Source organism: Uloborus diversus, chromosome 4 (genome assembly GCF_026930045.1).
Source record: "Uloborus diversus isolate 005 chromosome 4, Udiv.v.3.1, whole genome shotgun sequence".
Classification (NCBI taxonomy): Eukaryota; Metazoa; Arthropoda; class Arachnida; order Araneae; family Uloboridae; genus Uloborus; species Uloborus diversus.
This window is the reverse complement of record NC_072734.1, coordinates 85,781,783-85,807,542: the sequence shown is the minus strand read 5'-3', so window position 1 is coordinate 85,807,542 and position 25,760 is coordinate 85,781,783. Positions and strand designations below refer to the sequence as shown.

General features: G+C 37.5%; 1 protein-coding gene across 1 annotated transcript in view; it reads right to left on the bottom strand.

Annotated features, from left to right (window-relative positions):
* Positions 1-2,882: 2,882 nt before the first annotated feature.
* Positions 2,883-25,760, bottom strand: part of LOC129220684 (lysophosphatidylserine lipase ABHD12-like) — a 61,312-nt gene continuing 38,434 nt past the window's right edge. Inside the window, exons 3-4 of the mRNA XM_054855114.1 lie at positions 5,853-6,116; positions 2,883-3,219 (exon numbers count right to left, since the gene is read on the bottom strand). Coding sequence (XP_054711089.1) covers positions 2,883-3,219; positions 5,853-6,116 — 601 coding nt within the window. The remainder of the gene's footprint in view (positions 3,220-5,852; positions 6,117-25,760) is intronic.

Genomic DNA, 25,760 nt, shown 5'->3' with positions numbered 1-25,760 from the left:
TGAACTTTTAAACGAAAAAGGCTAAAAGTTCCATTAAAATGAGAAAAAAGTACTCCAAAAAATTAAATTGTAAAATAAGCTGCTAAGTTTGGAAAAAGCTATTGACGTAAAAATATCGCAAATAATCCGCCAACTAAATATGAAAATAAAAACAAAATGTAAAATCAACCGCTGAAGATATGCACGGAGTTGCATTTAAATATTAAATTTAGAAAAAGAGGAGCAAACATGGCGTTAGCGTAAACGTTATTATTCTAGTTTCGGTTACGTAGAGAAAGTTATAAAATCGCCCAGTCTAGGAACGTATCAGCAACGGAAAGGTACCGAGGATTGTACTTTCGAATGTAAGGAAAGGTGATGTTTTTACTTACGTTTGAGATCTAAATCAAAAATTGCATAAAAACTGTGTGGAACGCGTAAAAAGAACAAAATAACTATCTAGTAGTGCCTTAGAGCGAGCAAAAAAGCATGTTAATTAATTACAGCCCTAGTTTGTTGCGAACTTATGCAAAAATGTGTTGTACAGAGATTCATTTTCCAAATATCAACAATTTTAACAAGATTTAAAGGATTACTCGCTAAATATCGCCAAATTGATTCAAAAAATAATGGTTTTTGCAAACTCGGCGATATATCTCCAAGTGGGCGCCAAATTATAACATCACATAAGTTTGCATTGAAGTTCACATTGATTTGTCCCAAAAAACGTTTAAATGACTCCTTTTAGAACATTCAAATGCAACCAAACAGGGAGGTGCAACTTGTCCCAAGAAAGGGCAAGTTGTTCCTTTTTGACTTTCGGTACTATAAAATCAATTATAAAAAGATCTTACGAAATACTACTCAAAAAACAGTCGTTCCATCATAAAGAGAACAATAATTCTAGAACTAAATTTCCATAACAAATTTTGAGCTTGTTTAAAAAACCGATTTAGCCTTACTCTCCCCTACTTGAAAAAGATATCAAGTTTGAACAGAAAGTAAAAGACATTGTTTTATCGGAACAAAAATACAATAAGAATATTGAGTTCAGCTGTTTACTATTTGTTAACTTTTGAAAAAATACATAATTTCTCTGCATTAAAAAAGAGCAAAAATGGCTAAAGAACAAAGCCTTATATTTTTCTGCAATTCTCAAAGTACACAAAGGGAAAAAAATCGAAACTAAAATAAAACACAATATGAATTCCGCGTAAATTCAGAAAAATATAAGACATTTCCTTATTTTTGCCGACTTAGTGTATGTGTTTGTTTTTGTCTTGTTTTCATTTTACGTCACCATGATAACATCAGATATGATTTTAACGTCATTTATCTCAAAAGGAAGTGGAACAGTGTGTTGTGAGCTTTGTTTCGTCAACATAAGATCAAATGTCCATGCTTTTAGGCATTGCATTTAATTGAAAGCAAATATTCTTTTATGCATCATAGAGAACTTAGAGGGACCAATATGCTTTCAAAATAAAATTAAACTTTGTTATTCTTACTTTCTTGCCTTCTTATTAAGGCACCCACAAAAAGCATCGATCGGTTATTACGTCTTTCCCCCCCCCCCATTTTGGAATAGTTTTGTAAAGCTTAGTCTCTGAAAACAGCTCATTGAATCGAAATGTCTATTATAATAAAATCTTATCGGAGATTTTATAGCTCAGTCGTAACGCTAACTCATTTAAGAAGTTCTTAGTAAATCCACATAAAATCAAACACGTACATCTAAAGGTTATTTATGGCACAAGGCATTAAATAGGTAAACATTTTATTCATTGTTTAAAGCATTGAAATTGACTAATTATGAACAACTTGAAGGATAGTTGTTAGAAACGATTCTAAATAAATACAAGGTAAAAAAACTGTGAAAAAAAATATATATATGAAAATCAATTCAAAATAAAACGGATGGATTTGAAATACATTCACATGAAGCCAGTCAAATCATGTACTAAATGCTTTCGAAAGCATTTAAATTGCTTATAGAGTAGAACTTGATAAATTAATCCGTCTCTTTAAGCTGAATCACACGGAGAGATAATGTCTTTTATTTTTCCATAAGCTGAATGAGTTTCCGTTTTTTGCTGCTTTTTATCCTATCACAATACTAGGGCAAATTAAAGGGACATTATTAAGGGCAATACAATTAAATAATGATTGAAGCTTTTAAACGCGTTAGTGACTGCTCAACTCATGGATCCCCCCACCCCCTTCATCATTTCACATGGTATAATAAGAAACAGAGGGGTGCGTAGTGATGAATCAGGATTTTGTGTGTAAAATATTTTTATGGTGTGACATTGAAAGTTTACCAAAAGCTTCAAATACTTTAGATAAACTTGACTTTAAATGTACGCGACAATATACACGTTTTATGTGTTATTACTGTGTTCAAAAATATTCCAAGAAAAATGTCCATGAATCCTACGAGACAGCATGGAACATTATATTTTAAAATTCATCAGAATACCGAGGGTCGTGCAGTCATTTTGTGGCTGATTAATCTTGCCAAAACTGATTCCTATTTTGAGCACCTTCCAGTTAATGCGTAAATCTTAAATTAAGATCCATTCAAAGTGTCTATTTTTCGATTTAATGACCAAGTAAGAAGGTACACAGCTCTCTCAAATTTGAGGGGCTGAAAAGATTATGAGTACACCCTTGAGTAGTTAAATTTTCTGTATGAAAATCTCAGCAATGATTCGTGACTTTGAATGGTAGTAAATTTATAATGAAACTGACGATCATCGAAAATAACTGAAAGCGAGAAATCGAATGAAATTCTTGACGGATATTCTTTTATGATTCACATAAGCTCACAAAAATACACAACATAGATTAGAAATATAAAATACATTCAATCTCATCTTTTGATGTATGCAGTACTTTTCGTGTCAGTTTGAATTTCTTTGGTTTTCAGAATGTGCCGAAATACTTTGCAGAAATGAATCAACTTTTTCTGGCAAATTCGGAGCTTTGTGAATGTTTCTGTGCCCGCAACCGTAGTTGCTGCTCAGTTCAACAAATCGGGGCTCGTGAAGGTATGGATGCCTTGATTGCAAAGCCCTTTTCCAAAGTCGTTTGCCTTGCTCGGACCATACCATGCTATCATCTGCTGCGTGGAGTACAAGTAGAGGAGCTGTCACACTACCAATCAAACTCTCGCTGTCGAAATGGGTGTCCGGGTGTCGTGTTCTGTCCGAGCAGAAATTCTTGAACAAAGGTAAACGTCTGCAATGAAAGATGGAATAGTCAACAATGTCGTACCTATTCTTAGAAAATCAATGCACAAACATTAATAACAGCGAATGAGGAGAAGTCATGATAGTGAAATGGGAAATTAAAGTAGCATGGCTCTGATAAGTTGGATTTTGCTCTTGACAATGTTTAATTCTCTTTGGGGTGAAGGAAGGGCGATGAGCGCTGGAAGTTGAGTTGGGCTTCTTTCGAAGTAGTTTTGCGAAAGTATTCCAACTCAAATCCGCGCCAATAGTTCGTCCCCTTCTTTTCATTGAACTCCCCCAAAAAATACATAAAGATCTTCAAGGTCAAGCTTCAATGCTTCAGAGCCACACTATTATTGCACATAGAAACTTAAATTTCAGATACATGGTCTGGTCTGGGAGTACATGTAATACTTTCGTCCATGCATAAAGTTGTGAGTTGTGGAATGAAAATTATCCAAGCCAAAGCTTTTACTTTTTATGACGGTACCTCTGTTTCCTAGCAATTACATGAAAACAATTGTTAGTAAAAAACGTACTGTAGTAAATTGATACGTTTGTTATTATGTGAAATTTTAAAAACTGAATCAGATAGATAACGCTATCACGTGTCCAAAAAGACAGTTGAACATAATGTTATGATTTTTTTTAATATTTTGAAGAAGATTATTGTGATGCACACGTTTTTTTAAAGAACGTAAAAAAAAAATAAAGTATGGAATCATTTTAGTCAATATTTTGTTATGGTTACTTGCTAACTTGCCAAGATCATACTCAGCTTTCACCTGCCCCCTGAATAAATAAATAAATTTAAAAAACAAAAACACTTTTATTATCAGTACAGAAGTAACTTTTGGATGTGAAAAAATAAAAGTACAAATAACAGTAAAGAAAATGCAAATAATACAGTCCTCTACGTAATTTTTTTAGCCCGATGAAATAAAAATTTTAGAAAGCAATTAAAAGTTTTTTTTAGGCATATAATATTTTCATGTAACGTACTTTTAAACATCTACACATTTGCTATTATACCTTGAAAATCTTCGAATCTGCACATCGCAATTATTTAGGCCATAGAAACTTCACGTTTGAGAACTGTTAGAAACAGTTTATCAGTAGCTTTCAAACAATCATAATGCAAGGATCAGTTAAAGTAATATTTTGGAAAGTAGTTTTATATATATATATATATATATATGTTTCAACGTTCATAAGTAATTTTTATGGACATAGCAAAGGCTTCGACTGCTTTTTTACGAGGTTCAAGTCAAAAATGAATGTATGAGGCATTCAATGTGTGAGGCTTGGAAAAATCTTGTGAGGCTTGGTTGTTAGAAAAATCTCAAATGAATGGAGGTTTAAGTACCCTGTTAAGTCACCTCTAGCTTGAATATACGATGTACGAAGCGATACAATCGGGCATTGAGGCATAGCCGTCTCCTACGATATCCTACGTCATCTCGTGCCCCTCATTCGATCAAACTCATAAGCATGTGTTAGCACTCACGACGGGGCTCCCAGGGGCAATTTTTTAACATGACAATACTCGGTCACACACAGCAAGGGTGTCAAGGGACTTCCTCTTCCACATTTACATTTCTCTGGTCTGTGCGATGCACTGATTTGTCACAAATCGAGCATATCTGGGGTCACTTGAGACGGTAAATTGGACAGCCTGTAAGTTTGATCGAATTAGTGGCGCGTTTGCAGTAACTGTGGTACGAGAGGACGTAGGACATCGTACGAAACTGCTGTACCTCAATGCTCAACCGTATCGACTCTTACATTCCAGCTAGAGGTGGCGCAACAGGGTACTTAAACTTCCATTCATGTGAGATTTTTCCAGTAATAAATGCTCATCTTGCTTTCATTCCGTTATCGTTTTCTAGTGTCAATGTTACCATCACGTGTTCAAAATTCTGTTTCATTCTGACGACTCGTTCTTGGTGTAGCAATTTTAATTGCGAGTAGTGTATTTCTCAAATTGTAAGATTAACCTAAACGTCTTTTTTTTTTTTCTTTCTGCTGAATAAATGAAATAGTTAGTAGAAAAGGTATAGATATGTGATGTAGCTTTCTCGAACCAGTCAAGAAAATATTTTAAGATGTTTAGTAGCTTGTTGCCCTAAAATGATGTAAAGCGAATGCCTTCAGTGTAAAACAAAATACCGATGACTATGACGTTATGTTGGAACTTTACATCAATCAAATTGTCACTCATTAATGTTCGATACAATACAATTAATTCCCCTACATTAAAACCGGCTGTTATGTAACGCACTCCTGAAAAGTACTCAAAATCATAATAAATAAATTAATCTGTCTAAAAAGGTCTCCTTTGTGCAGAGAAGTAAAAGAAAATCAACAACGTTTCATCGCACAAATTAGAAGATGACTGCAAAATTTTCTTACAGCTTTTTAATGAAATAAGTTCATCACAGTTTTTGCACAGTATGGAAGCATTTGATTGTAATCATATTCAATTTCTTAGCTGAGATTTATATCTCCACCACACTTTTTGCAGCATATAAAAACTTTTCGAAAATTGAAACCATATGTGTGCGATAAAACGTTGTTGATTTCTTTTTCTCAAAATCATGTCTGACTCAGCACTAAATAACCATTTTGCAATTCGATTACCTGTGAAAAAATGAAAGTGGAAACGTTCTCGTAGCTTCGGCGATGCTGGTAAATGGAGCTTCTAGGACGACAGCAAAAGGGTTCGACTCGTTGCTGCTAGCCAGGGAGGCTGCCAGTCTTACAGCAACCCCGCTCCCTAAAGAGTGTCCCCATAAGATGATACGAGACGCCGGCACTTGGCGATTTAACCATTTGTAAATCGAAACAGCATCTTCTTCTAAGGACCTCACAGTTGGAGAAGTATACGAAGAGTCACCAAAACCCCTAGAAAGAGAGGGGGAGGAAAAGTTATTGAGAATACGTTTAGTTTTATTTTAACTAGTGGTACCCGTACGGCTTTGCCCGTAGTGGAAAATTAAAAGGTCATTTGGTTCGTCTGTATATTTACTATGGATGGTGAATTTCTTGTCAATTTGCTCGCCCATGTTATGGTTCCACGTTATGACAATTTGACAATTTTCTTGCCCACGTTATGATAATTTACTCTGTAAAATGTTCTTAAAATAGGAATAGAAAAAGAACAAAATCGAATCCTCGAGGAGCTTCGAAGAGCAAATCCCCATGCTACAGGATAACTTTGTGACAAATTTCATGAAAATCGGCCGAATAGTCTAGGTGCTTTGCGCGTCACAGAGATCCTAACAGAGAGAGATCCAGACATCCAGACAGAGAGAGATCCAGACATCCAGACAGAGAGAGATCCAGACATCCAGACAGAGAGAGATCCAGACATCCAGACAGAGAGAGATCCAAACATCCAGTAGAGGTGGACAATGTCGTTCGTTTTAATGATCCGTTCATCTCAGCATCGTTCATTCATTTGATCCATTCAATTAACTCGTTTATTTGAACGACTTCGTTCATTTCAAAAAGTGGCAGGTGATCTTTCTGCAAGACATATTCATGTACATTCAAAATGCTTCATTGAATCAGTAATATTTCTTGAAGGAAGAATAATTAAAATCACCTAAAAGTAAGAAAGTATGCTTATGAAAAATAAATCAAAAAAACTTTACTCAAGTTTAGATGCATAAAGCAATTATAGTTTATTTTGTAAGATGTTTCTCAGTTTCTGAACGGTAAGATATGTTTTCCCTTCCAAAAATCGTAAGTTCCATTTCAAAACCACACAATCAAGTTATTAAATTTTACTATACAAATAACAGAATTAAAAAAAAAGTATTAAGCATTTTCATAATGCACTTAAAAGGACAAAGTAACTTTTCTGTGTCAAAAAGGAAAGTGTTTCAGTACTAGCGGTTCCCGCACGGCTTTGCCCGTTGTAGAATATTAATAGTTCATTTGGCTCGCCTGTATATTTAAAAATAATGGATGATGAATTTCGTGCCAATTTGCAATGCTAAATTGCTCGCCAATTTGCTATGTTAATTTGCTCACCCACGTTATGATAATTTGCTCGGTAAAATGTTCTTAAAATCGGAGTAAAAAAAAAAGAAAAACATCGAATTTTTGAAAAAATCACTTCGAGGTGCACACCCCTATGCTACAAATTAATTTTGTACCAAATTTCATGAGAATCGGTCAAACGGTCTAGGCGCTATCCGTGTCACACACATCCCGACAGATATCCGGACATAGATCCAGACATTCAGCTTTGTTATTAGTAAAGAAGGATGTGAGTCACATGATGTCCATTCCTTTCTCCGGCAAAAAGCTACGTAACAATTTACATAACTGGCGTGGTGCCATGCACCATCTGACTGAAATCAGGATTTAAGGGCGATGCTGACTTTTTTAAAGAATTGTTGACCTTATTCGAATGGGAACATTTAAAAACTGTCCGTGCTAACTTCTTTCCTACTCCTACAAATTTTTCTGATTTGTGTAAAACTTAAGAGCTTTTATTCAATAACAACGTAAACATCAAAAACGTTACATCACTTAATCATCAAACGTAAATCTCTTTCTCAAACCCGATAATTCCGAAAAACATCCAACGTCTTACAAAAATCGTAATTCCAATCCACATCGTTGCCATTCTCAGTAACCTAAGTTCTTGCTTACAATCGGCCATCCTAGAATCTAGTCGTCCACGACCTAGAGTTATAGTCTTGCAAGTGAATAGGCAACTTCTTGGCACTTTGCTTACGGAATGTATATACTTCGTCGTTCATATGCTGTGTAGTCTCATCAGTCTCGGGAAACGGGGAGATGAGTTCGCTCGACGGTAACGGTTCGCTAGCTTGTAATTCATCATCTGAATAGCTGCACGTCACATTGTCTAGTGTGCTATCTTCTTCGTTCACAATGTGAAATAGTTTGATTTGTGAAGCGTGTGCAGTAGTCGTATGTGGCCGCCTTTTGCGCCCTTGTCCTTGTGTTCGGAAGTCCGCAACTTGATACACATCTGATGGTAGGACTTTAATTATTGCAAAAGGACCTCGGTACTTGACTTGAGTTTTAGTGCTACTTCCAGTACATTCTGGCGCTCGTTTTATCACAACCACATCGCCAACTGAATACTTATAAGCTTCGCAATGACGTTTGTCAAAACCATGTTTCATTTTCTTCTGAGCTTTCAAAATGTTTTCCCGGGCTTCTTCTCGGAGTGATTCAGGTCGTGAGTATTCATCGGAATCAGGCAACAAATCTTTTGGAAAATCTCCAAGCTTCACTGGTTTAAAACCGTATAACAGTTCAAAGGGTGGTTTACCTGTCGATTTGCTTGGGGTCCAATTTATACACCGTTGAACATCAGATAGCGTTTTATCCCAATCTTTGTGAGAATCCTTTCGAACAGCTGATGATATCATTGGGATAAGAACACGATTTATTCTCTCGACTTGACCGTTTGCTTGTGGTCTTTGACTGCAATTCAATGTATGTTTTATACCATACTTTGAACAAAACTCTTCAAAACTATCTGACTTGAAACATTGTGCACGATCTGTTACCACACGATTAGGACTTCCAAAATCATTTATAAATTCTTCAAAGTGTTTTAAAACACATTTAGATGAGCAGCTGGAACAAGGACGTAAACGTACAAATTTTGTCAGATTATCAACAAATACCAAGAGTTCGTTATTGCGATTTGAACTTAGAACAAAAGGACCCAGAAAATCTAAATGAATAATGTCAAATGGTCGTTTTCCTGGTGGGATAGGGTTTAGTTTTCCTTGAACTTTTCCTGATGGAATTTTCGCAAAGGCACATGTTACGCATTGTCGTATATGTTGTCTAATGTAGCTGATCATCCGGGGAAACCAAAACTGTTGAGATATTAAAGAGACAACTTTATCTACTCCAAAATGTCCAGTAAAATCATGAAATCGTACAGCAAGATACTTTCGCATCGACTTGGGCATTACGAATTGTTTTGTTTTCTTCCCATCTACAACTGGCACATGGTATAAAATGCCGTTGATAAGTTCAAATTTGGCATCAAGATTCTTCTGCTTGTTCAGTTTAGGGTTTTTCAACATTTCAATAATAGCCTCATCTTGTGACTGTATCAGGGCTACTTTGTCCTCTTCCGTAGCAATGTATAACACTATAGGCTCCGACTGATTATCTTTTCCCTTGTCTTGCCTACACAGATTTTCATCATCAGCATTTTCAATTGGAGCACGACTTAGGGCATCCACATGCAGCATTTGAGATCCAGGTCTTTGTTTTACTTCGTAGTCAAATTCGCTCAATTGCTCAGCCCACCTGGCAATTTGTGGTTTTATATTTCTTTGACTGTTCAAATAAGCTACTGCAGAACAATCCGTAACTAGTGTGAATCGGAGACCAAGAAGCAAGGGTCGAAGTCTATTAACGGACCAAACTACAGCTAATAATTCTAATCTGCTAGAGTGATACTTTTCTTCATCTGTGGTTGTTCTCCGACTAACACAGTAAACAAGATGTAACAAATTATTTTCATCCCGTTGAAGTAACATACCCGCCAATCCCAAAGAACTTGCATCAGTGTGAAGTTTAGTTTCATGACGTGGATCAAATAATTTCAAAACTGGCTTTGACGTTAATATTCTACGAAGCCTCTCAAATGCTTCTTGGTGCCTATAATTCCAGAGAAACGATTGGCCACTCTTCAATAATAGAGTAAGTGGAGAGGCAATGGAGGCATATCTTTTAATGAATCGTCGAAAGAATCCTGTCAGTCCTAAGAACCGGCGTACTTCTTCCTTAGACTTTGGTACAGGAAATTCAGAAATTGCAGAGAGTTTTCTCGGTCCAGGTCGAATACCTTCTCTGGTCACAACAAATCCCAAGTACTCAACTTCAGACATTCCAAACTCACATTTTGATAATTTCAGAGTTAATCCTGCATTACTTAAACGTTTAAGCACTTCTCGCAGTTTAATCATCATGGTTTCAAAATCTAAGAAACCAAAAAAAATATCATCCACGAAACACGATACACCATTCCACAATAAATCTCCCAAAGCTAGCGACATACACCGTTGAAACACGGAAGGACCATTCGCTAAGCCGAAAAACATACGTGTTGGTTCAAAATGCCCATCGGGAGTCGTAAATGCTGCTTTTCGAGAGGATTCATTGTCCATTGGGATCTGGTTAAAACCTTGGCAAGCGTCAAGTATGCAAAACAAATTATAACCAGATAGTTGGTCGAGCAAATCATCAAAGCATGGTAAGGGGAATTTATCTTTGACTGTTTGAGAATTTAATTGCCTGTAATCGATTACCATCCGATATTCCTCCGTTTTTTTCTTTACTAGCAAAACTGGACTACTATATTCGGAAGAGCTGTCTCTAACTATTCCTTGTTCTTTTAATTCTTGAATAATATGGCGTAACACTTCCCGTTCATGATGAGAAGCACGATAAGGTGAGCGAGCTACAGGTGAGCTACGTGGTTTTTCAGAAATACACATCAATGTATTATTGACGCATCCAAGTTCATCCGGTTTTAGTGTTTCTAACTCATAATAATATTCACGCCAGCTCTTTCCATCCTTAATTTTATGTGAGTAAAATAGTTGTCTGAACTTTTCGGGACTTAATTTATATCGCTTTAAAAGCAAATCTTTCACGTAAGCATAATCTTCGGCATTTTTTTCTGGTTCTTTCAGAATTAATTCAACAATATCACTTGGCAATACTCCAGTAAGACACGCCATCCACAATGTCGATTCCATTTTAATTCGCGTCATCACTCTTTCGAAATGGACAAGATACAACCCTATGTCGTCGTTAATTGAATCGAATTTTCTTAACTGAGCTTGCCAATCCACCTTTGGTAATTCTGACACTGCGCTGCTGGTAATAGTCTTTGCTTCTGACTCTAATTTCTTTAACTGAAGTTCGTGTTGGCGCTTTTCGCGCTCAATTTCATGTTGTCGCTTTTCTCGCTCAATTTCCTTTTGGTACTGAAGCTGTTCCCTTTCAAATTCCTGTTGGCGTTGCAACTTTTCAATTTCCTGTTGGCGCTTTTCCCGTTCGATTTCCTGTTGTCGCTTTTCCCTTTCAATTTCTTGTTGGCGCAGTTCATTTTCATGTTGGCGCTTTTCCCTTTCAATTTCTTGTTGGCGTTGTTCATTTTCATGTTGGCGCTTTTCCCGTTCAATTTCCTGTTGTCGCTTTTCCCTTTCAATTTCTTGTTGGCGCAGTTCATTTTCATGTTGGCGCTTTTCCCTTTCAATTTCTTGTTGGCGCTGTTCATTTTCATGTTGGCGCTTTTCACATTCTTCTTCACTGAGTCGTTCGACATCTAAGCTCGAAATGATGCCTTTAACTATTTCTTCTTCATAATTGTCATTACTTAAGATAACTTGGTAGAATTACGGTAACCGGGTCGCGGCGATAAATATTTCATTCTGGAAACCCGCTACCTTACCTTGGCGACGGAGCAATTTTGGTAACCCTACACCAAAGCTGATTTGCTATTCGTTTGGCCAATCAGCCTTTTCAGAATTTAACTTTACAAAATTGTAATTTATTTGTCCAATAAATCCTTCCTTTTTTTAAATTCCGTAGAATAATGGTTTAAATTTTCTCAAATGTGTTTTTTGTCTGAAAATTCGCAACATATTGTGTTTTACAATTTTTAGATCTTTGAAACATTTTATTAAATTTTACATCGCGAAATGTTTGTCACTTTTAACTCTTTTAAAATATAGCTTCAAAAATTAGTTATTCATACCTTTTGGATACGTTTTTGGAATATGTTCGCAGTAAGTTATTTCCTTCATGTTTTATTGTTCCATCTCAAATTTAAAATTTATTAATTATCGTAATCACTTATTCAGTAAGTTAGAATTATAATTTTAGTTATGATAACATTCTCTGAATAGATATTTTGAAGTGATTTAACTTTTTTAGTAGATCATTTTAAATCTTAATTAAACAGTAAGTATTTTTAATGGTTTTTTTTTTCATTATTTCAGTCTAATGTCGTGTTCTATCCAACTTTTACTGTTGTTAAATTTCGGTAAAAATTTATGTTTCATTTTAATGTTCCTTAGGAAATTAAACATGTTGATAGAAAGATTCATTCACATACATCATGATATTTTATTTATTTTTCTACAGAAAAAAAAATGAGTTCAATATTACTGCAATGGGAACGTAAAGAGCAGTATCGGCAAATTTTTATTTAAATTTTTTTTTCGAATTTTCGTTATGAGTTGTACTTTAGCTTTCTTGTACAAGCTTGCTTACTTGCTTTCCACTGAAAAAACAAAAAAGTCAAATTCCATCATTTCGCTATTGTTAGTATCCAACTCACGTTTCTTTTTATGTCTGAAATGTTCATCTCTGTAGATACTGCGCTTTATCTTCCCACGTTTAAGTTAACATCTTGAAAAAAGTTACCTCTCATTTGTCTTTTCTGCAAAGTTTATTTCAAAGTGAGAAAAATAATATAGTTCTACGAAAAAAAAAGGCTTACTCATTTGCTTCTTTATATATTGGATTGTTCGGAAAGTCATTTCGTTTTTTTTTTTTGGGGAACATGAAAGACAGTTTTCGTATAATGAATAAATATTTTATTAAATTATATATTGGCCATTCTGGTCCAACACCTTTTGCCATCTTTCTGGCAGTAACATAATTCCCTCTCATAAAAGTTTTGGTCCTTGCTGGCAAAAATCTGGTTCAGGTGGTTTTTGACATCTTCATTTGAGGTAAAGGTTTTGCCATCCAAAGAATTTTGCAGGGACCGGAACAAATAGTAGTCGGAAGGCCCCAGATCTGGAGAATATGGTGGATGTTGCAGTACGTCCCATTCAAGCTGTAAAAGTTTTTGGCGAGTGACCAAACTTGTGTGAGGTCTCGCATTATCCTGGTGGAACACTACACCCTTCCTGTTGATTAATTCGGGCCTTTTCTCTTTAAGTGAATCATTCAATTTGTCCAGCTGATGACAATAGACTTCTGAATTAATCGTTGTATTGTCCGGCAAAAGCTCAAAAAAAAAAAAAAAAAAAAAAAAAAAAAACGATTCCTTTGACATCCCACCAAACGGAGAGCATCACCTTTTTTTGGTGAATGTTGGCTTTTGACACGCTTTGAGCCGGTTCATCTTTTCTGCTCCATGACCTCTTGCGTTTAACATTGTTGTATACAACCCATTTTTCGTCCCCAGCAATAATCCGCTTCAAAAATGGATCATTTTCTTGACGTTTGAGGAGCGAATCACACGCGTCAACGCGACGACACAAATTTCGCTCCGTAAGGACATGGGGCACCCACACATCGAGCTTCGAGGTTAAGCCCATGCCTTTCAAATGGCCATAAACAGTCGAATTCGACAAATTTAATCTCTCACCGATCTCTCGTGTGGTTATTCGCCGATTTGCATCAACTAATGCCTTTATCGCATCTTTGTCAGCTTCGACCGGCCTTCCAGATCGTGGTGCATCTTCGACATCAAAATTGCCGGATCGAAATTTTGCAAACCAGTTCTGGCACTGGCGTACTGTTAAGACGCCTTCTCCATACACATCCGTCAATTTTTTTTCTCGCTTGGACAGCATTTTTACCTTTTCTGAAGTAAAAAAGTAAAATATGACGAAAATGCTGCTTATTGCTCTCCATATTTAAAAGGGCACCAACCAAAAACTACTGCGTAGAATTAATAGAACTTTTTCACACACAAGCCTTGCAATATCAGCTCTCAAGACATATAATGGTTATGCGGCTTAAGTGTGAAGTTGGTTTCCAAAAAACGTAATTAAGTCCTCTGACGGGAAAAAACGAAATTACTTTCCGAACAACCCAATATTTTGCAATATTTCAAAAAGAAAAAAATAATTCTAATGCTTTTTTTTTTTTTTACGGTTGCAATCAGAGAAAGAAAATGGTTGATAAACAGTTGTAGTTACCTAGGTGATAGTTTGAGCAATCCGAAGCTCCGCCCCTTGCCTTTGGGTCAACTCTCATTTGATGATTTCTTTTTTTTTTTTTTTTTTTTTTTTTGACTTATCTCGGGCATGTTTAGCAATGCTAAACAACCCCCATGAATCCAAATATCTGCAAAAAATCCAAGAACAGCAATGGGTCACTAAGGACCTCGTCCTTCGTAAAACCCAAACAAGATAGAATGTGCTCAGGTGAAACCTCTCCAGCAGAGCACCAGTGACACTCCGGAAAAGTCTTGATATTCCCAGAGAATCTAAGAGCTTTTGTGTGGCCACTCAGGAATCTCGAATATGTTGTCTGGAGGAGTCTACCCTTGAGTCTAAAGGACTCACCAGGACATTTTGCAAAATACCAGGCGTGTCTGGGAGGTGTTTTAAATTGGCGATTGAGCTCCATTTTTGAAATTGTGGAGATCTCACTGAAAGTAAGATCTCCACAAGGGCTCACACCCTCCGCAGCAGCAGATCTAGCCAAAAAGTCAGCCCTTTCATTACCCTCAACTCCAACGTGGGAAGGGATCCATTGAAAGTGAATTGTATGTCCTGATGAAAGAGTATGTAGTAGACTCAGAATGTCCAGGCTGGTCTTGTCGCCCACATTACTCCAATTAGCGAGGTGCTGTATTGAGGCACGACTGTCAGTCAAAATCCAGATTTCCTGGAAACACTCCTCCCGCTGAACAGCACACTGCAGACCCTTCCTGATAGCAATCAGTTCTGATCTAAATACTGAACAGAAATTCGGGTTTCTGATTTTAAAATCCAAGGCCCCAGAGGGAGTAGGAATGAATACTCCACTGCCCGAAACGCCATCTTCTCCCCTGCTTCCATCTGTATAGATTTTCAAGGAGAAATGTGGTATATTATGTATAGTTTCCAGGGCCATTTGTTTAACTAGGTCCGGTGGATCTGAACTCTTGATCACACTAGTCAGGAGCTCGTCATGGAAATAAATTCCCTCAAGCTCCAATCCAGCTCCTGCGTAACCAAGGAAATGTGTTTCCACATCGGAGGGAGGTAAGTTCAATGACCTTGCATAGGAGAAGGGGCTATGTTTCTTCAAACGAGTATTATCATTCCATGCAAGAAGGTAGGCTGAAGTCCGGTGTTGTTCTCTATAACTATATAATTTGCTAAAATACCTTGTAAGGCCACACTGTCTTCTTTTTGCAAGGGCAGGCAAGTTGCTCTCAAAGAGCACTATATCATTTCGACAACTATGTCTAAGTCCGGCAATAATTCTAGCTGCGCTAAGCTGTACTCTTTCAGGTTTATTGAGATTGGTCTCTGAAGCACAGGAGTAAACTGGGAAGCCGAACTCCAGTACTGGTCTAATGATAGAGATATAGGTAGTACGGAGGGTACTGGCCTCCGCACCCCAGTTTCGTCCAGAAATAAATTTGAGAATATTGAGCCTCTTCCTTGCCTTAATTGCTTGGCCTTCAATATGTTTATTACTTGTAATCTCTTGATCTAATGTGTATCCAAGATACTTAGCATTTTTAACGTAACTCAACTGGGTTCCGTTTATGGAGATCTTAGGTTGGTACCCATATAGATGTCTATTAGTAGTGGAAAAAGTTGTCAAAGATTTTGTAGCATTAAAGATTAATTTGTGCCTTTCAGCAAAGGCATGGGCTTTTTCCATGGCACGGTTGAGTCTGAGCTCACTCTCTCCGACATCCGAGCCGGAGCTCCAGACAATGATATCATCAGCAAAAATTCCGATTTCACAGTGTTTAGCTAATTCTTTTTCAATGCCAGTAATACACAGAGAAAATAGGATGGGACTCAACACTGATCCTTGAGGTACACCCTGCCCGAGGCCCAAAGGTTCGGACAGGTAATTGTTGTATTTAACTCTAATGGATCTGTTCCAGAGGAAATCAGAGATCCAGGGAAGGGCTTTTTCTCTTATATTAAAAAGATTGTGGAGTTTGGTGATCAAGAGCTGGCGCCAAACTTTCTTTTGTTTACATTGTATTACTTTGTTTACATTGAGTAGTAGGTGCCAAATTTGGCAGCTTTTGAAAAAATACGCCAACGCGACCCGGTTACCGTAATTCTACCGATAACTTTGATCAAACGTATAACTGTTAGGTTTTTAACATCATCTTCTCCTAACTCAGTGGCAATATATTGCAAATCTCTCTTCCTGACTCTTGATAAATAGGACATTGCTTCAAAAAAAATTTTTATTATCCCACTTCTGAAGTGTAAAACTTAAGAGCTTTTATTCAATAACAACGTAAACATCAAAAACGTTAAATCACTTAATCATCAAACGTAAATCTCTTTCTCAAACCCGATAATTCCGAAAAACATCCAACGTCTTACAAAAATCGTAATTCCAATCCCCATCGTTGCCATTCTCAATAACCCAAGTTCTTGCTTACATTTGTGTTACGCATTTTTTTTTCTTGTAACTATTTTACCTCTGCCTATATTGGTCACTAACCTGAATCGATTGACTAAATCTACGCATGGCCTCACTAAATACGCTTACGTGCCTTGACAATTTTTCACTTTTCTGTGTTAAACCGATGCAGCTCATGCATCCACCAATCAATGTCAACGTTTCAATGCAGCTCATGCATCCACCAATCATAATCAATGTTTCAAAGTTTGTTTATATTTTTGATTGGATGTCACCCATTTTGACCGCAAGAGGCGCCACTAGGAACTCCTGCATCCACCAATCAATGGCAAAGTAATGGAAATAGGGGTTCCCTATAGCGACCTCGGTATAACTTTGATATACCCCCCCCCCCAAAAAAAAAAAATTACGCGCCAAATCTGGCACTCCCTACGGACTTTTTAGGGTTGCTGTTTCTTATTTTGGTGTTGCCAATTTAGGTTTTTTCAGCTTTTAGGTTTTTGCTGTTGCCAAATTCAGTATTTTCTTGTATTTTGTACCATTTTTTGAGTTTTTTTTTTTTTTTTTGAAGTTTTGTTGAAAGTTTTGTGGCAACAATTTTTGGATTTCATAATGTTTTCGTATTGTATATTCAGAGAACAGTTGTCTGACTATGTTATTCGAACAACAGATAACTGCGCATGCGCCGAAACTGCTGTGCGAGTTGCTATTCTGACAACTGTTGTCTGGTTATACACAGCCGTCGTACTGTATTATTCAGACAACAATTGTCTGACTTATTATCCGAACAACAGATAACTGCGCATGCGCCGAAACTGTTGTGTGAGTTGCTATTCTGACAATTGTTGTCTGGTTATACACGGCCGTCGTACTGTATTATTCAGACAACAGTTGTCTGACTTGTTATTTGAACAACAGATAACTGCGCATGCGCCGAAACTGTTGTGCAAGTTGCTATTCTGAGAACTGTTGTCCCGTTATACCCGGCCTAATGTTTTAGCGCCATTTCATTCATTCGCTATTTCTTTGTGAAGTGATCAAGCAGATTTCTGACTTGCTGTATTTTGCCGCAAATCTAGTTGTATTTTCCAATTATATTTTTTTTCTATTAATTATTTTTATCTTTTAGCTTTCATTATGCCTACTGTATATGTTGTTGTTGAAAACCAGGTATTTTGCGCCAACGCCAAAAACAGGTATTTTGCTTGGCGAGAAAAAAAGTCGCCAAATTTCCGATTTGGGGGGGTATATCAAAGTAGTTCCGCGACCTCTTTTTTGCCATGGGTTTCAGCGATTGCAACGTCCTATAAGAATTAAGTAGGACCATGATCTACGTCATCGCAAGCGAAGCCGCGGATAAAAGCTAGTACTTTTTTTAATGTAATACCTGCCTGCATCATAACTACATAATAAATTAATAGGCAAAATAAGATTGCGTGAAATACACCGCCAACTCAGTCATTTCCAGCCGAGGACTGCAGTTTCGTGCTTATTAGCACTCATCAGCCCGGCATAGGAAAGTGACTGAGCTGGAGATGGAAAACCTCTTAAGGAAGCCAAGAGTGCGAAACAAACTGGTAAAACAACCGGTATATTAGCTACCAGTTTGTTTCGCACTCTTGGCTTCCTTAAGAGGTTTTCCATCTCCAGCTCAGTCACTTTCCTATGCCGGGCTGATGAGTGCTAATAAGCACGAAACTGCAGTCCTCGGCTGGAAATGACTGAGTTGGCGGTGTATTTCACGTATTTCTGCTTTAGCCCTGGCTAACGGGCGGTAATTTACTGAATATACCTTGCCTCGCGTTCAATCTTCGAGTTGAACCGAACCATTGCTTCGGTCACTCGTCTGGTCTGCTAATTCTATATTAGCTACCAGTTTGTTTCGCACTCTTGGCTTCCTTAAGAGGTTTTCCATCTCCAGCTCAGTCACTTTCCTATGCCGGGCTGATGAGTGCTAATAAGCACGAAACTGCAGTCCTCGGCTGGAAATGACTGAGTTGGCGGTGTATTTCACGTATTTCTGCTTTAGCCCTGGCTAACGGGCGGTAATTTACTGAATATACCTTGCCTCGCGTTCAATCTTCGAGTTGAACCGAACCATTGCTTCGGTCACTCGTCTGGTCTGCTAATTCTATATTAGCTACCAGTTTGTTTCGCACTCTTGGCTTCCTTAAGAGGTTTTCCATCTCCAGCTCAGTCACTTTCCTATGCCGGGCTGATGAGTGCTAATAAGCACGAAACTGCAGTCCTCGGCTGGAAATGACTGAGTTGGCGGTGTATTTCACGTATTTCTGCTTTAGCCTTGGCTAACGGGCGGTAATTTACTGAATATACCTTGCCTCGCGTTCAATCTTCGAGTTGAACCGAACCATTGCTTCGGTCACTCGTCTGGTCTGCTAATTCTATATTAGCTACCAGTTTGTTTCGCACTCTTGGCTTCCTTAAGAGGTTTTCCATCTCCAGCTCAGTCACTTTCCTATGCCGGGCTGATGAGTGCTAATAAGCACGAAACTGCAGTCCTCGGCTTTAAATGACTGAGTTGGCGGTGTATTTCACGTATTTCTGCTTTAGCCCTGGCTAACGGGCGGTAATTTACTGAATATACCTTGCCTCGCGTTCAATCTTCGAGTTGAACCGAACCATTGCTTCGGTCACTCGTCTGGTCTGCTAATTCTATATTAGCTACCATTTTGTTTCGCACTCTTGGCTTCCTTAAGAGGTTTTCCATCTCCAGCTCAGTCACTTTCCTATGCCGGGCTGATGAGTGCTAATAAGCACGAAACTGCAGTCCTCGGCTGGAAATGACTGAGTTGGCGGTGTATTTCACGTATTTCTGCTTTAGCCCTGGCTAACGGGCGGTAATTTACTGAATATACTTTGCCTCGCGTTCAATCTTCGAGTTGAACCGAACCATTGCTTCGGTCACTCGTCTGGTCTGCTAATTCTATATTAGCTACCAGTTTGTTTCGCACTCTTGGCTTCCTTAAGAGGTTTTCCATCTCCAGCTCAGTCAATTACCTATGCCGGGCTGATGAGTGCTAATAAGCACGAAACTGCAGTCCTCGGCTGGAAATGACTGAGTTGGCGGTGTATTTCACGTATTTCTGCTTTAGCCCTGGCTAACGGGCGGTAATTTACTGAATATACCTTGCCTCGCGTTCAATCTTCGAGTTGAACCGAACCATTGCTTCGATCACTCGTCTGGTCTGCTAATTCTATATTAGCTACCAGTTTGTTTCGCACTCTTGGCTTCCTTAAGAGGTTTTCCATCTCCAGCTCAGTCACTTTCCTATGCCGGGCTGATGAGTGCTAATAAGCACGAAACTGCAGTCCTCGGCTGGAAATGACTGAGTTGGCGGTGTATTTCACGTATTTCTGCTTTAGCCCTGGCTAACGGGCGGTAATTTACTGAATATACCTTGCCTCGCGTTCAATCTTCGAGTTGAACCGAACCATTGCTTCGGTCACTCGTCTGGTCTGCTAATTCTATCTTAGCTACCAGTTTGTTTCGCACTCTTGGCTTCCTTAAGAGGTTTTCCATCTCCAGCTCAGTCACTTTCCTGGGCTGATGAGTGCTAATAAGCACGAAACTGCAGTCCTCGGCTGGAAATGTCTGAGTTGGCGGTGTATTTCACGTATTTCTGCTTTAGCCCTGGTTAACGGGCGGTAATTTACTGAATATACCTTGCCTCGCGTTCAATCTTCGAGTTGAACCGAACCATTGCTTCGGTCACTCGTCTGGTCTGCTAATTCTATATTAGCTTCCAGTTTGTTTCGCACTCTTGGCTTCCTTAAGAGGTTTTCCATCTCCAGCTCAGTCACTTTCCTATGCCGGGATAATGAGTGCTAATAAGCACGAAACTGCAGTCCTCGGCTGGAAATGACTGAGTTGGCGGTGTATTTCACGTATTTCTGCTTTAGCCCTGGCTAACGGGCGGTAATTTACTGAATATACTTTGCCTCGCGTTCAATCTTCGAGTTGAACCGAACCATTGCTTCGGTCACTCGTCTGGTCTGCTAATTCTATATTAGCTACCATTTTGTTTCGCACTCTTGGCTTCCTTAAGAGGTTTTCCATCTCCAGCTCAGTCACTTTCCTATGCCGGGCTGATGAGTGCTAATAAGCACGAAACTGCAGTCCTCGGCTGGAAATGACTGAGTTGGCGGTGTATTTCACGTATTTCTGCTTTAGCCCTGGCTAACGGGCGGTAATTTACTGAATATACTTTGCCTCGCGTTCAATCTTCGAGTTGAACCGAACCATTGCTTCGGTCACTCGTCTGGTCTGCTAATTCTATATTAGCTACCAGTTTGTTTCGCACTCTTGGCTTCCTTAAGAGGTTTTCCATCTCCAGCTCAGTCAATTACCTATGCCGGGCTGATGAGTGCTAATAAGCACGAAACTGCAGTCCTCGGCTGGAAATGACTGAGTTGGCGGTGTATTTCACGTATTTCTGCTTTAGCCCTGGCTAACGGGCGGTAATTTACTGAATATAAAATAAGATTGTTTTGGTATAACTTTGATATACACCCCCAAAAATTACGCGCCAAATCTGGTATTTCCTACGGACTTTTTAGGGTTTCTATTTCTATTTCTATTTAAGAGTCACAACTGACTACAACTGTATTTATGTCGAGGACTGCATACTAGTGCCTTGCCTCCATTATTTTATATACCGATAGATGGCAGCACCATCACCGGATCGAACAGTTAATGAGAATTTAGAACTAGTCCAAGAGCTAAAAGCTACCTGGTACTAGCACCCCCAGAGGTATCGTTTCACTTGGAGGACATTGAGACCACGAGCATATTTAACGTCGCCCAGTCCCCTTTAATGACGACGGTGGGTCTTCGACCAGCGGGGATCGAACCCGAGCCCCTCCGGCCCCGAGTCCAATGCCCTACCGATCAGGCTACCACGGCCCCACTTTTTAGGGTTGCTGTTTCTTATTTTGGTGTTGCCAATTTTGGATTTTTCAGCTTTTAGGTTTTTGCTGTTGCCAAATTAAGTATTTTCTTGTATTTTGTACCATTTTTTGAGTTTTTTTTAAAGTTTTGTGGCAACAATTTTTGTGGCAACAAAGTTTTGTGTCAACAAAAACAAAAAAAGTCGCCAAATTTCCGATTTGGGGGGGTATATCAAAGTAGTTCCATTGTTTTAATTCGCAAAAATAAGATTGTTTTGATTCTCGCGAGATGTTTTGAGTTGTATCAGATTGCTCAGAATCAATTTTAAATTTGGAGTAAGCTCATTCATTTTATTATTTGCAAATTTCGTGGAAAGACACTTGTTTATGATTTGACTTCAGAAAAGCCTTGACCAATCAGATGAAAAGCAAAAATGATGTACGCAATTCTAGCTATTCGCAACTCCAATTAACTATAGGGGGCTGCAGCCACTGTCTAATGGCGGATGAAAAAGATAAAACAAACAAATGCCGTAACTCATAAATTGCTTTGACGCTTAGTGAATGATAGTAATTTTTAATCGTATTTGTGGGAAGCTTTCTTTTCAATTCTTCTGAAATTATATTACATCATAAACTGTCTGAAGTCTGTAATTCACCCCAAAGAAAACACGTGGAATGGAATGTTTTACCTTTTTCTTAGTATTGTTAATCACCGCAAGGTACGTACAGTCGGACCTCCATATATCGAACTTCCACATATCGAAGTTTTCTATATATCGAAATCCCAGCAAATTTCTATGTTCATTACATAGAAAAATTGTTTCTATATATCGAAAAAGTCTCTATATATCGAAATTTTTTTCGAGACATTCGTAGGTTTTTTTTTCCACTTTAGACTTTGTCTTATGAAAAATAAAGGTTAGCGGAGAAAATTATAATCATTAAAGGTTGCTACGAAACTCATAAGGAATATGGGGTTCAGGGTTGTGTAGATAGGGTCGTTGTTCCGTTCTGGAGTTTTTACATTCCCTCAAGTTTATTTCAAATCTTAGTTGCAACCAGTAACACTAAAATCAGTTTCAAGTTATCTCTTTTGTCTGTTAGTTGTCATTCCTAGTCTTTTTAGCTTCAGTAAAAATCAATCAAGTTAAGTAGATTGATTTTTTACTTTTCTCTCGATTACATTGTTAAAACGAAAATCCCCTATTGTGGCGGTTCAAGTTGAATTTCCGAAGAATGAAGGTGTATGAAGGAGCAAAAATGTAATTTCTGTTAAATTTTTAATTATTAACTTTCATTTAATCCGATGCTTGTTTAAATTAGCAGTTGGGTTTCATGCACGAAAATTAGTTTTAATTTTAATGTTTTAGGATATTTTTATGATAAAATAAGATTGTTTCTATATATCGAAATTTCTATATATCGAATTTTTTCCGGCAATTTGCTACTTCGATATATGGAGGTCCGACTGTATTCGAGCTCTGGAGCAGAGGCGTAGCTAAGGGGGGGGGTGTTTGGGGACAACCCCCCCCCCCCCGAAACGTTAGTCCCAAAAAAAAGAGAGAAAAAGAAGAGGGAAGAGAAAGAAAAAAAGAAGAAAAAGAAAAAAAATCACTACGATTTTTTTTCTGTGTAACAAAGGTCAAAAATTCACTTCGCTCCCCCCCCCCCCACCATTGCCATTGAAAATCTGCTCCATGAGTGACCCTCAAGTATAAAGACGCCTCCCTCTGCTGCGACAATTTTTTGATAATTGAGGGAAATTTGACACTTCGCTTTAGAAATGAGATTGTTTGTTAAATCCACGTATAGGCAGCCTTTCTTTGTCATAGATTCTGCAAATCTTACTAATATTATATATGCGAAAGTTTGTCTGTATGGATGGATGTATGGATGTATGGATGGATGTATGGATGTTTGTTACTCTTTCACGCAAAAACTACTGAACGGATTTTGATGAAACTTTACAATAATATAGCTTATGCATCAGAATAACACATAGGGTAGTTTTCGTCCCGTTATGGGGGGCAAAACCCCCTTAGGGGGGCAATAAAACACAATTTTTGTATAAATTCTCTAATATTGGGATGAAAAAATACTTGCACATATTTACATTATATGTCCATCGAAAGCTCTGATTTTTCTGCTGAAGATGGCACCTGTTCGAAATTTCAAAGTAGAATAAAAAACGAGTTATGAGCTTTTTAGATCCATGTTCGAAGGCTTTCCTCAACTCAATACAGTATTTAGTGTATCATCTCAACTCCCTGTCAATAGCGACAATTGTTGTATTGTTGACTTTCTTTGCTTTTCGTGATTGTTCAAGGCTTTTCTCAAGTCAAATCTTGAAGTAAGATTTTTGCACAAGATTGGCAAATAATACATGATTTGGCTGATGATTTTCCATTTAAACGGAACTTTAATGTAATTAATGGTTTTTATTATTATTTATGCTGATTGAACACTTACTCATTATCCAAACAACCAGCAGATCGCCAAAATTTTTGCAGAAAGATTTCCGTAGCTGATGCATTTGGCAGTTTTTTCAACGTTGCTGTTTTTGAAGCCGAAAACTACGTCATAATGTTTCTCAGCTTTCACCATGTAAACAAAATATCGCCAATCAAAGAATTTTCAAAAGACTTTTTTTACTGTGTTAAATAATCCAGCAACTAAATTAGGCAAATCCATAAACAGCACAAAAACTTCCATTAATTTTCCTTTTTGCACAATTTCAAACAATCACCAAATTGTATTACTTATTTTGATAACATTTCGGATGAAACTGTTTAGCGCCATTTTAGGGTGACCAAAAATATCTCAGCATCTGGCGACGATATCTCTGTAACGAAAATTAATATCATATCGTTTTACAAAGTAAGGAAAGAATGGGAGAGCATCATCGAAGGTACCCCGAAACGACTTTCGCAAATTCGGTAAAATCGCACCAAGAGCCACAATGATTGAAATTTCCCGAAATAACTAAAGCAAGTATAAGGGGATTACGAGCGCGGCTACTTTTTTTTAATCACTTCGTACTTCATTTGCCATACAGAGAAGGTTTTAGACTCCATGTTAAAAAAAAGTATCAACAGATTAATCTTTTTAAATATGAGAAGATTAATTTCATGTTTTTTAAATTTGTATATGCTTAAATATAGTGCTTTCGTTTCTAAATCAATACTACTTTGTTCTTTATACTTATTGCTATTTTAGTTTTAAGGAAGAAACTCGATTTTTAATCACGTCAAAAAGATGTGTTTTAAATTCTTTCACTTAAAACAGAAAACAAAAGGAAGTAACGATTTTTTCTAATAATTATTACTGACCCAGGCAACGCCGGGTATTTTTGCTAGTTGTTAAATATGTTTAATTTTATGAGCCGCGCAGTGGGAATATTGCATACAGTCGAATCTGTATATTTCGAATTTCACATTTAAAAAAAATCGAGATAAAGAGGTTTTGAATTACGGAGGCTTTAAGAAACTTTTTTTAGAAATTTGAAATATGATGGTGAAAATTTGAAATCGATACTAAAGACAATATGGGCTCTTGATTAAAATTCCTCTTTATTAGTTTTGTTAGATATTTATTCTATTATTACATTATTAAGTGCTTTATTGCGAGTTTAAGGAATCATTTTGACAGTAAAAGAAACTTTAAGCATATCTTTTGCGAGTTTAAGGAATCATTTTGACAGTAAAAGAAACTTTAAGCATATCTTTTTCAAGGAAAGTCTTTTATTGCTTTTTGGTCCCTGATTTATTTATTTTTTTTTTTTTTTTTTGGATTCATTATTTATCCTTTTGAGGTTAGCAATTGCAGCAAATCTAACTTGGCCAGTAGTCTACGATTTTCCTTTTTTCATCACTTGAAAAAAAAAAACTTATACTTTCTTTTCACTCCTATCATTTCGGTTTTCTAAGGAATCACAATTTTAAGAAAGATAGCAGCCAAAGAACAGTACTAATCCAAATAACAGAGTGAAATGGCTTTTAACTTGAATGACCTTTAACCATGAACTTTAATGTTCATCTTAACATGCCAAACCTGTAAATTTCACCCCTTAACTCTTCTTCCAAGAAAGAGCGCGAAACGACTGTCCTTTGGTTAATCTTCCTGGAAAGCCTATTCGTGGAATGCATTTACTGCCTCCTCAACTCTTGAAGACAATTCCTCTGTTTCTGAGTTGAAGAAAATGTTTTTGTTTGCTGCTTTGAAGATCATTGGGCTTCGAATCTGAAAATGATAGCATAACCGGAATTC